The following is a 12,083-nucleotide window of genomic DNA, read 5'->3' as shown; positions in this document are numbered from 1 at the left end:
AATTTTCCTCCTCATATATCCTCATTTTCAGTCAAACTGGACTACTAACTTAACATTCCATCTTGTATCCCACTTATCCTGTCCTCTTAATATTCTTTGTTTGCTTCAAAGAATAGTTTGAGTGCTTTCTTTGATTTTCTCTGACCTTTTCCAATTATTTTTGTTCTCCCTCTCTCTCAAAAATACTTTAAATAATTTTGTACGTGTTTTTTTGTGTACATGTTGTATTCCCATATTCATGCTTTTGCACAAGGCTGTCCCTCAATGCCTGGAATACAATCTCTTCTCACTTATATCTTTTAGAATCCCTAGCTTCCTTTGAAACTCTGCTGAAATGCTACCTCCTATATGAGGCATTTCCTAATTCCTGTCCTTCCCTTAACCCAGATTAATCAGTCAAGAAGCCTACTATGTGCCACATATTTCACTGGATTACAAATATAAAGAATAAAACAATCCCTTTCAAATTATTTTGTATATGTTGGGCTTAATTATCTGTGTATCAGATAAAATATATATTGGTATCGCTATGTGCAATTCTTCTTGATTGTATTCCACAATCAGTAGCATAGCAGTTCTTAACATGTCATGAATACCTTTCATAACCTAGTGAAGCCTTTGGATTCCTTCTTAGAATAATGTTTTTAAATGTAAAATATATAGGATTTTTAAAATATTATACTGAAATAGTTATCAAAATATTTTTTTCAAAAGAAGCTCATGAACCCAAGGTTAAGAAGCTCAGCTCTAGTGGAATGGAAAGTAACCCATTTGGGGCAGGGAGTCTGGTTTTTCAGTTCTGTTTTCAGTTATTATGAAGAGCCTTATATTAGGTGCTTCATAAATGATTATTGAATTGTAAATCATGTAAATGAAACTAACATGCCAAAGAAAGAGGTGAAGATACTCATGAAAATAATTATGATTCTGGTGCTTAATTTATTAATTTACTAGGAATAGTATCATCAATTTTAAACCCTAGTTTGAATCTGGATCATATTTTTTCACCATATATTTAGTGTTTAGTAATAGAAGTGAAGTTTCTGTACTCAAATTAACAAGCATTTTGTAAACGTCTAATATGTGCTATGCACTGTACTAAGTGCTGGAGTTACAAAGAAAGGTGGAAACAGTCTTTTCTCTTAAGGAGCTCACAGTTCAATGGGGGAGAAAGCTTGCAAACAACTATGTGCCAACAGGTTTTATAGCAGATAAATTGGAGATAATCTCAGAGGGAAGGTACGAGTACTAAGATGGATCGGGAAAGGTTGCTTGATGAAGGTGGGATTTTTTAGCTGTGACTGGAATGAATCCAAAAATGTCAGGAAGTAAAGATATAGAGGGAGAGAATTCCAAGCATGGAGGACAGCCAGTGAAAATGCATGGAGGTAGGAGATGGTGTGTCACATCCAAGGAATAGTAAGGAGGTCAGTGTCACTAGATCACAGAATATGTGGAGGTGAGTAGAGTGTAAGAAAACTGGAAAGATAGGAATATGGTCCAGGTTATGAGGGGCTGTATAAGCAGGGGGTTATATTTGATCCTGGAAGTAATAAGGAGCCACTGGAGTTTATTGACCAGAGGGGTGACAAGGTCAGACCTGCATTTGAGGATGATCAGTTTGACAGCTGAGTCGAAGATGACTGGAGTAGGGAAAGACTTGAGGCAAAGCGAAAACCAGAACCAGAAAATGAATCAAAAAGCTATTAAAGTTGGCCAGATATAAAGTGATTAAGCCTGAACCAGAGTGGTGGCAGTGTCAAAGTAGAGAAGGAGACACATGATGACTTACTTATTTTAAAATATGCAGCAAACTCGGCAAAAAGTCTTTAGGGTGTTCGTATAAACAGAAATCAACATGAGTTCTGGCTGTTTGTGTTAACAGAATAGTGCTGTTAAGAGAGTGGTCTGGTGAGTGAAATTGTCGAATGTATAATTATGCTGGTAAAAAATGCGGAGACATGACTCATGGTGATTTGTCACATGAATAATTATGTTTCTTACTTTCGCATTGCCACACAGATCTTTCTTGGAATTTTACTTCAAAACTCTCTAGTGTGAGGATTTTAAATGTTACTAATGTCTCTCAGAGCCACTTAAAGTTAGTTTTATTGTGTCTCTGATTTCTTCTGAAACAGTTGTCCAAAATGATTATTTTCAGGCAGTAGGTTTCAGTACTTTAGAGGCAGTGAGATGGCTCAGCCTAGAGCACTAGGCCTGGAGTCAGGAAGATCTGAGCTCAAAGCCAGCCTCAGACACTAGCTGTGTGACCTTTGCCAAGTAACTTAACCTCTGCTTGCCTTAGTCCACTAGAGAAAGAAATGTCAAACCACAGAAAACCCCATGCATGGTATTGGCATGCTATGGTCCCGGGGGTCACAAAGAGTCAGACATGACTCAGCACCAATAGGCTTCTGTGCATCCCAAGCATACGCTTCACTTACTCAGCCAATCAGCAGACATTTATCAAGGTCCTGCCATATGTTGGACGGACACTATGCTAAACACCGGGAATACAAAGAAAGATAAGACTGCCCCTGCATTAGAACTCACAATTTGATGGGGGACACAACCTGAAAGTAACAAGCTATATACAAGACAAATTGGACATACTCAACAGAGAGAAAAGTGCAAGAACTGAGAGAGCCCTGGAAGGGCTTACTGGGGACAATAGGCTGTTAGGTGGGGCTTGAAGGAAGTCGGGCAATCCAGGAAGCAGAGGTGAGGAGGGAGAGCATTTCAGACCTGGGGGACAGTCAGAGGAAATGCCTAGATTTTAGAGATGGAGTGTCTTGTTCAAGGACAGCTGTGAGACCAGACAACCATTTAAAGAATGAGCCTTCTTTATAATGAAGCATAAATGATCTTTAGTGCTATATAGTTGCTATCAAAAGAATACATGAAGGAAATTGATTTGAACAGTGTGAAGAACTCCCAGGATGGAAAATTCCTTCCATCAAAGAAGGAGATATGAATACTAGGGAGTAGTTCATTGAGGCACATGGCCAGCTATCACTAATAAGTGTCAAGAGGCCAAATGGGAACTCAATTCTTACTAAGCCAAATGATCTGCTCATTATACCACACTGCCTCTCTTGATAGGTGGTTAGAGTTAAGGCAAAACTAAAATTTGCCAAAATAATGATACGTGGTTTTTATCCCACAGTAATAGACTGGAATATGAGCATGTGAGGGCTAACTTTGTGAATATAAACAGATTCCAGTGTTTTCTAGATATACAAACTGCCATATCTAGATCCATCTGCTCTTGACTTCCTAGAAATACAAATTAACAAGGCACCAGGTTACATCTAAAATACTAGAGTGATCTGAGTCATGAGTTGAGCTATGTTCCTTTGGTGAAACTAGACAGTGGCTACAGTTTGGTAGTGGAACGTACTGGATGCAGAATTGGAGAGCTTGGATTACAAATCAGTCTTGGCCACTCAGTATGTCAGCATGACTCTCTCTGTGACGTGAGAGGGTTGTTTTAGGTATCAGAGAGCCCTGTCAACTCAATCCTATGGTCTTCCTGCTGTCTATTTTGAGTTTAGGGCTCTTTTCTATTTTATTTTATTTTATTTTTCAGTTAACAAGTATTTATTTTCTCTTTCTCCCTGATATGAAAAAAGGAAGGAAAAAAAAAACCTTTGACACAAATTTGCATAGTCAAGCAAAACAAATGCCTACTCAGTCCATGTCCACAAGTATTGTGTCTCATTCTGCATCTTGAATCCATCACCTCTGTCAGGAAGTGGGCAGCATAATTCATCATCAGTCCTCTGGAATTATGCTCAGTTATGAAGTCTTTCAAAGTTGCTTGCCTATGCGGTGTGGTTGTATATAAATCATTCATTTGTCTGGTTCTGAAGCTCACTTCATTCTGCATTAGTTCCTATGGTCTTCCCCATCTTTTTTGTCATCTCTTATATAGTACAGCTGTTGCTATCTATTTTTTTCTATAATTTATCTGTTCCATTATCTCCCTGTCTCATCCCCAAATGTTTTACGTTTAAGATGTTAAACTGAACGTTGAAAAGATGTAGAACCTGCCCTCCAGAAATTAATTTCCAAGGATTCTGATATGTAAAAGTAGCCTGATGACATTTGTTTTTCTCCATGGATATTTACCAACCTTCCCTGGGTCAGCATGAATGGTAAAGAACAGCAATTACTACTACTGATCCTACTACCACCAACTGGTATTTATATAGAAAGCATTTTAGAGTTTTGCAGAGGGCTTTACAATATATCTCATGTTATTCTCACCCACAACCATGGGAGGTAGGTGCTGCTATTAACCCCATTTTACAGATGAGGAAACTGAGGGAAATAGAGTCTAACCTTCCCTGGGTCATATAGTTAGTAAGTGTAGGAAGCTGAATTTGAACTCAGTTCTTCCTGAATCCAGGTCTAACACTCTATCCACTCAGCTATACTACTGAGTTGCCTCTGTATTGACATGCAAGAAATTCCTAAAGGTAGCTTTTATACTTGTAATTATTAAATAAAAGGAAGAATTTCTTTGTATATTCAAAATTTTTATCTTACTTGTCCTTTCTCTTTGCCCTGTCCCTCAAAAAATACAAGGCACATTTACTGGAAAATGTAAATCAACAAGATTTTTTTTTAATACTTGGTGAAACTTCAGCAATTTTTCTGAAACTAGTTTTATATACTATTAGTATTCTTATTTTTTAAAAAGCAGCATTTATACCTTCCCTACCCTCCCATAACTGCTGGGTATTAACTAAAAGCCTAAATGCAAGATACCTAACCCCTCTTTTAGTAAGAATATCTACTTTAGAACCCACTAGCTGCCTTAACCTTCCTCCCTACCCCCCTCCCCCACTGCCTCTCTTTAGAGGCAACACACACACTGCTTCTCTTTGGACTCTAGCATCCCACGAAAGGCGTATATGGAAAGATTTTCCCAAGTCTTCTGACTATTGCCATCACTTCTCTAATGTACCTCCCAGTTTTATTACCGTGTCTCCACCCTTATTTTGTAGGTGTGTATCTCCAGAGAGTAGAGGATGAAGAATACGTAGGAGAAGAAGGTATCATGGCCTTAAAGAATTTCTCTCAGGCCTATTCCCACCCACACCCACACCCACACCCCCACAACTGGAGAAAGGCCCGGATGTCAAAAAAAAAACTGGATCACTGCTATAGAGTATACTGAAATTGTGTAAACATTTAGGAAGTGATTAAATAAACATATCGATCTGGAGGGACAGGGGAGGCAGTGCAGTGGCATGGAAAGAGGACTGGTTATGGAGTCAGAAGACCCAAGATTAATCAACCATTTATTAAGTACTCACCATGTATCCAGCACTGTGCAAGAAGGACCTTTTGAGTCTTTATTTCTGCCCTTATTTCCCTTTAAGTCCAATTTTAGTTCATTTGATGAGTGGTGTTAATGTGAGTCATGGTAATCTATTCCACTGATAAAAGGCTTCATTTGTCACCTTAACTTTTGCTCTTAACCCTTCCTCTAAAATGTGTGTTTTTGTTTATTTGTTTTTTAAATAAATTTATTTATTTATTTTTAGTTTTCTACATTCACTTCCATAAGATTTTGAGTTCCAAATTTTCTCCACTCTCCCCACCCCAAGATGGCGAGTAAATTGATAATGGCTCAACATATATGTTCATATTAAACCTATTTTCACATTAGTCATGCTGTAAAGAAGAATTAGAACCAATGGGAGAAACCATGAGAAAGAAGAAACAAAAAAGAGAGAGAGGTGCTTTTTGTTTTAAAAAACCATCTTCTTCATTACTGTGTGACCCTGAGCAAGTCATTTAACCTCAGTTTAAAAGAAAAACCCCAATCTTCATAAATTCTCCACCACTACTAGAAAAAACCTCACGGTATGTCCCATAGGTCAGTAGGTACATCCTTGAACATGTTTTCATTTTAACCCCTCTTTTAAGTAAAATTGAGAATCTTGTAGATCTTGTTGGGAAGATTCTGTGTTCTTATATTCACAGATGGGTCCTCAGTGGTAGGGCCTGAGCTATCTTTTTGTGACATCAGCAAAACTGGATTGCAGCATGTCTCCCCTAGTTTCCCTTAGACACAATTACCAATTGAGTAGAGACTGCCCCAGGGAAATTGGTCTCAGTGGAAAAATTCTGCTTCTTATTTACGTGAAAGACCAGAATCCTTTTTTTTTTGGTGGGGGGGATAACATTGTTGGAAATGGATGTGCTGTCTGCTACAATGAAGCAGTTAATTGCAGAAACTTTGCTTGAGATGTGTTTTAATATGCCATCAGCATTTAAATGGTCCCAAGGAGACTTTCAGTCTTATCATTAAATAGGAAAGCAATCCTATATCTACCTGTTTCTTTCCCCACCCTCTTTTCTAGTCTTCTTTCTCTCTCTCCCAAGTTATAATTTTTAACAAAGCTTAAATTAAGAAGGAATCTCCAGGGACAACACACACACACACTTCTCTCCCCTAGTGATAAAGTGACAAACTTGATTTAAAATGAAAATTGATGATCTGGTTTTAAAGAAAACAAATTATCAGAAAAACTTACTTTCATTTTGTTGTTGTTTTTTTTTAAATCATTGTTAAACCCAATAATCTCAATAAAATAATTAAACCAAACAACCACAAACTCCAAACTATTTACAGCTCTTCCTAAAATTATATACCTATTGATAAAATTCTAATTCTCTATTCCCTTCTATTGTTTCTTATTTTCTGTCTGTGTACTTACTAGATTTTGTTGCTGTTTAAAAAATTATAGTCCGTATTAGAGTTCAGATGCTGCTTTCTTTGTTCCAGATCACTTCCCATAAGACTTTTCACATTTTTTTCAAATTTTTTTATGTGATGTTATTCTACTTTATTGAACATACCAGAATTTAAGCATTCTCCAATTTTTGGATGTACTTGCTGTTTCTAATTATAACAAAGGCATTGTGTATCTTGGTAGTGGTGGGTCATTGTTTTTTCTTTTCATGACCTCTCCTTCATAGGTTAACAGATTTGTTAGTGGCCAGCCTGCTGCTAAAAAGCCTTCCCAGACTTGGCTGGGGTGGGTCTTATGCAGCAGGATTAGTATGTCACTGGCCATGTTGAAGACTATTTAGCATGGTAAAAACCCTGTCAGAGCTTGTAATCTATTGGCATAGCCTTTGAGAACCTAGAGCTATCTTCTTGCCATGACAAGGCATTCATGAAGGATATCAAAATACCACAGGATATAGTTCTACTAGTGGGATGACTGCGCCAGACTGTATGATTGGTTTTGTAATTCATTAGACATTGCCAAATTAAGAGTGCAGCAGTGTATCTGTTTGATTCTCTGCCATCAATTATCCTTTATCCATTTTTAACCATTACTTCGAAGTATCAGAAAGCAACTCAGCATTGTTTTAATTTTAATTTCTCTGATCATTAGATACTTTTAAGCTATTAAAAAACTAGTCTTAATTTGTATTTCTTCGTGGAGAATTCTTCATATCCTTTGCCCATTTATCCTTGGAAGAATAGATATAGACTTGCCTTTAGATTTGAGACTCAAAGAGAACTATTACTGCTTTGGAGGGAAGAAAGCAGTATGAACTAGTAAGTGGACCCAGGACTTGAAGTGGGGGATGGGGAGTAGACTGGTTCCTCAGAAACCTTAACTAAAAACCTCCCTAAGCCATCTGCTACCTTAAGCCTGAGGGAAAAGAGGAGGGGGAGGAGGAAAGGGATGAAGAGGAAGACAAAACAGAGGAAACATGAAATCGGGAAGAACAGAATTAGTCAACAGAAGATTATTATGGATTTAACCACAGAATATGGAGTGAGATATTTGAAACTCCAGCCCAACTCTGCTACTGCCTTTCATTACTGAATTAAGATTAATCAGGAGGTCACATCCTTATCTGCTTTTCAGGAAGAAAAAACCAAAACCCCTAGAATAGCAAACTGTACTTAGAGACCATAGTGAAGGTTATAAAGACACTTTGCCAGAATCTCTGATTCAGTATTTGTGTCAAAGGAAGAGAATTCCTTTCAGCTTTGAACTTCCAAATTCTTTGCTTCTGCCTTCATAGTTCAAATGAGAAAGAGGTACTGTTCCCAATAATCTAGATGCTGGAATACAAATCTGTCTTTGTAGATTTGCTAACACCTGCATCTCATAATTAAAATGTCAGTGATGTAAGTGATTGTCCCATGGCCTATCAACCAACAATTGTTTCCTAGAAATAGAAGATGAATCTTTTTTTTTCCCTTGTCATACAAAAACATTTTTTTTTCTTCCCTCTCCCCTCCACCAGGGTCGCCCATCGGGAGATGCCTTTATCCAGATGAAATCTGCAGACAGAGCATTTATGGCTGCACAAAAGTGTCATAAAAAGACTATGAAGGACAGATATGTTGAAGTCTTTCAGTGTTCAGCTGAGGAGATGAACTTTGTGTTAATGGGGGGCACTTTAAATCGAAATGGCTTATCCCCACCGCCATGTAAGTTACCATGTAAGTTTTTCTTGGGTCTTGGCGCTATCCTCCGCTATGTGCTGGTAGGTGCTTGAGCTGCTTTCATAACTGTGTTCCTGGCTCTTGCTGAGGCAGATAAAATGGTCACATGAAGCTTTCCCATCTGAAATCAATAGTATCTGGTGACTTAATTTAAGACCTTGGTTGTGGATGTCCATAATAAAAAAAAATGTGAAAAACAAACAAAACCAACCTTCTTTCAGATCATCCTCTTGCCTTTCCGGTGATAAGCAACTTGATTTCTAAAGCTTAACATGCCCAAGTAAGTAAGCACTGACTCTGGGAAGCAACCTGGCTACGGAGATGCTTTAAAACGCATATAACATAATTTAAAGGTGAAATTGAAGTTTTTTCATGGACAGCTTTATTGGGTGAGTGATAATAGGTTTGTTCTTTTTCTCCCCTACTTTCTGGATAAGGAAAGATAAAACTTTAATATTGACTTGTTGAGACATATTTACTCTGTTACTTTACAGAGTGTCTTGAGTAACAAGTTAACACAAAGGCAAAATGCGTAATTAAACTAGCCAAAGTTTTCATTGGGTCACAGGATCAGTGCTTAATTTCAGGCCATGCTCTTGCTCATTGGAACCTGGGTAGCAGTCAGCTGGTGTCCTATCTGTTATATAAATATGCTTTTTAGTCCATACTAAGTTCTGGATAGTGATTAGGAAACATATTTTAAAGGTTTAAAGTTTAATGCTTTGGGGAGGGGGGGGTAGCATGCAGGTGAAACTTTTAATGAAATCATGCTTATTGAGAAAAATATTTGTTTTTATGATATTTGTTTATATGAAGTGGTTATCTAGTACAGGATTTTTAGTCTTGGGCTCAAAAATGTCTCAACTCAAATGAATTTCAAAGATAATTGAGAAATGATGATTGGATTTAGAAATTTGATTTGTTTTCTATTTGGAAGAGCTAGAAGACTTAGACCAAGCTCCAGTAAAAACAACAACAACAACAACAAAAACCATCCCTACCACTGCTCCATTTAATCAGAGGACTTATTGACTGAATATTGATAACATTTGTGCTAATAATACTTTTACCTCTGGAGATAATTCTTCCTGTATGTATGATTTACAGTAGGATAATGTAAAGGAGATTTTATGGTAACTACCTAGATGAGATGTGTGTACTACTTTTTACCAATTATCAACAGTGTTTTCAGTTTAGGACCATAGGATTTAGAAGTAGAAAGAGATTATTAATCTTTTTTAGATTACAGATTAACAAACTGAAGCCTAAATTGGTTCTGAGGGGCAGCTGGGTAGCGCAGTGGATGGAGCATCAGCCCTGGAGTCAGGAAGACCCGAGTTCAAATCTGGCCTCAGACATATTACACTTACTAGCTGTGTGACCCTAGGCAAGTCGCTTAACCCCAACTGCTTCACCAAAAAAAAAAAAGGTTCTGAAATGAACCTGAGAGACCACTCAGGAGAAAATCAATTTTATAAAATGAAAATTTCAAAAGAATCCAGGTGATTGAGGGGAAATCATATAATGGTATAATCTGGCCAAATATTTCTATGCCATAATTTATGAATGTCTCTAAGGAGATCATCTCCCTCTGTAATGAAAGTGGTGATATCTTCCCACAGAATCTAAATTATTTCTCTTACAATGTGTTCATTCCCTTCTTTCTGTCCTTTTTAGAAAACAGCTAGTCATACCTTAGCATTTCAGAGACATGAATCAGTGTTCTCTTCAGAGGTCCAATAGGACCAAATCCATTTTTATCCTTCTGAGCAGGGAGTATTTTGGGAAGCAGGTTGCAAAATGGCCAATGCCATGATCCTGATGTCAAGAAGATCTGAGCTCAGATATGAACTCAGACTCTCACAAGATATGCAACCCGGGACAAGAAACCTTCGTCTCAGTTTCTTCATTTGTAAAATTGGGTTACTAATGGCACCTACCTCCTAGGATTGTTGTGAGGATCAAATGAGATAATAATTGCAAAGAACTTAACACAGTGCCTGGCACATATTAAGTGCTATATAAGTGTTAGGTAGTATTATTAATTCCCAATCTTTGTTTTGGGAGAGGGATGAAAATGAATTTAAGAACAATATAGTCTGAGATTGTTATGTGTCTAAGGGAAGAATTAACTCACATTGTGCTGGATTCCCACTGATAAAGCTTAGTATCATGTTTGTTTCTTTTTCTCAAATAAAATATACTTCAAGGTTAAATTCTTTTGGCCTCATGTCATACAATTAAAACAATCACACAATTTGGGGTGCATTTGATACATGCGTTTTGAAAAGTGCTGCTAAACTTCAAGAAAGAATATGATATTGATGTAAAACTGTCGTTGAGGATTTTAATGTTGAAGATGTGAGGGAAGTACTCATGCATCGACCTTGAAGTCTAACTAGCTTATATTAATGGTATATTGCAGGGGCAATATATTGAGGAACAGTTATGCAAAATCCTTTTTTTTTTTTCCTAAGAAAATTCATGATTAAGTATCCTACTTAAAAAATAATTATACACAAAGGTACAAGAGGCTTTCCAGGAATACAGTAGGATAGTTCCCCAAATTCTTTAGGGAACTTACTCAAATCTCAGAGGTACCGCCTATACTCATCAAAAATTTGGGTTAAAAACAAAATTCTTTGCCTTGCATTGTTTGAATACAGAGCAAATATGATCAGTTACTTCAGTTTGCCATTTAATCATTTAGCTCATCTCATCAGTATGAGGCAAATGCACTGTAACAAACAGGAATGGTGAAACTGGCTCAAATCTCTGGTCTAGCCTTGACTTACTCTATGATTTTGGATTGATCAACCTTTTGGTGCCTCAGTTTCCTTGCCTATTCAGTACATTGTTCTGAGTATTTAGTTAGATTCTTTTCAAGGGCAAATGGCTTCACTTGTGGCTGTATAATTTAGCCTCTCAAAGAAGCAGAGATCTATAAAAATTGTGAATTGTAGGGGGCTGATATGAGGGAGAAATTATTACCTTAGAAATTCTAAATAAATGTTGATGTGCCTCAAGCATGACATGGTATATTTCTGACCTGTGAAATATTCACTGTTAGGTAAGAGAAAGAAGGTTAAAGGCAAGATGCCTATTCATTTGGAGATAGTCTTAGGATCATGGCGATATGGCTAAATGAGATCTGGAGTTACGATTCAGAACTTCTTTTCCACAATCATACACCTATCTCAACCAGGTTCAAAAATGAGAACTGCTGAGTAAGAAGTAAGTTGAGCTATTTGAATTGATCCTTTTAGGGAAGAAGTCTTGGCCAAAGGCCGATAAAAATTCAGATATCCCTGGCCAGCCCTCATCTAAAACACCCCAAGAAGAGTGATAGTATGGTGCAATGGAAAGAATATGGAATCTGGATTTGAAGTCTGGCTCTGCTACATGCTACCTGAATGACGACTGGGAAGTCATTTAGTGAAGTCATTTAGTGTCTTTGGACCTCAAGCTTCCTTGTCTGTAAAATGAGATTGGACTTGGTGACTTCTGGCGTCACTTCAACTCTAAATCTACGTTCCTATAATCCTGAGACAGACAGTGTCAGTTATAGAGACACTCGGCCTTAGGTTTAGCA

The 12,083-nt window shown here is 37.4% G+C and overlaps 1 protein-coding gene across 4 annotated transcripts in view; it reads left to right on the top strand.

The window, feature by feature from the left end:
• The window catches only part of ESRP1 (epithelial splicing regulatory protein 1), a 106,419-nt gene that overhangs the window by 57,347 nt on the left and 36,989 nt on the right, over nt 1–12,083 (top strand). For 2 of the 4 annotated variants that reach the window (XM_027856975.1, XM_027856973.1), the window contains exon 12: nt 8,290–8,488. In XM_027856975.1, the coding sequence (XP_027712776.1) occupies nt 8,290–8,488 (199 nt within the window). Of the gene's footprint in view, nt 1–8,289; nt 8,489–8,712; nt 9,150–12,083 lie in introns of those variants that run through there. The other 2 variants (XM_027856974.1, XM_027856972.1) reach the window with 2 other exon arrangements.

The sequence above is a fragment of the Vombatus ursinus genome, unplaced genomic scaffold (assembly GCF_900497805.2).
Source record: "Vombatus ursinus unplaced genomic scaffold, bare-nosed wombat genome assembly UNPS02011767.1, whole genome shotgun sequence".
Classification (NCBI taxonomy): domain Eukaryota; kingdom Metazoa; phylum Chordata; class Mammalia; order Diprotodontia; family Vombatidae; genus Vombatus; species Vombatus ursinus.
The sequence above is the reverse complement of the archived record's forward strand: the minus strand, read 5'-3'. Positions and strand labels throughout refer to the sequence as shown.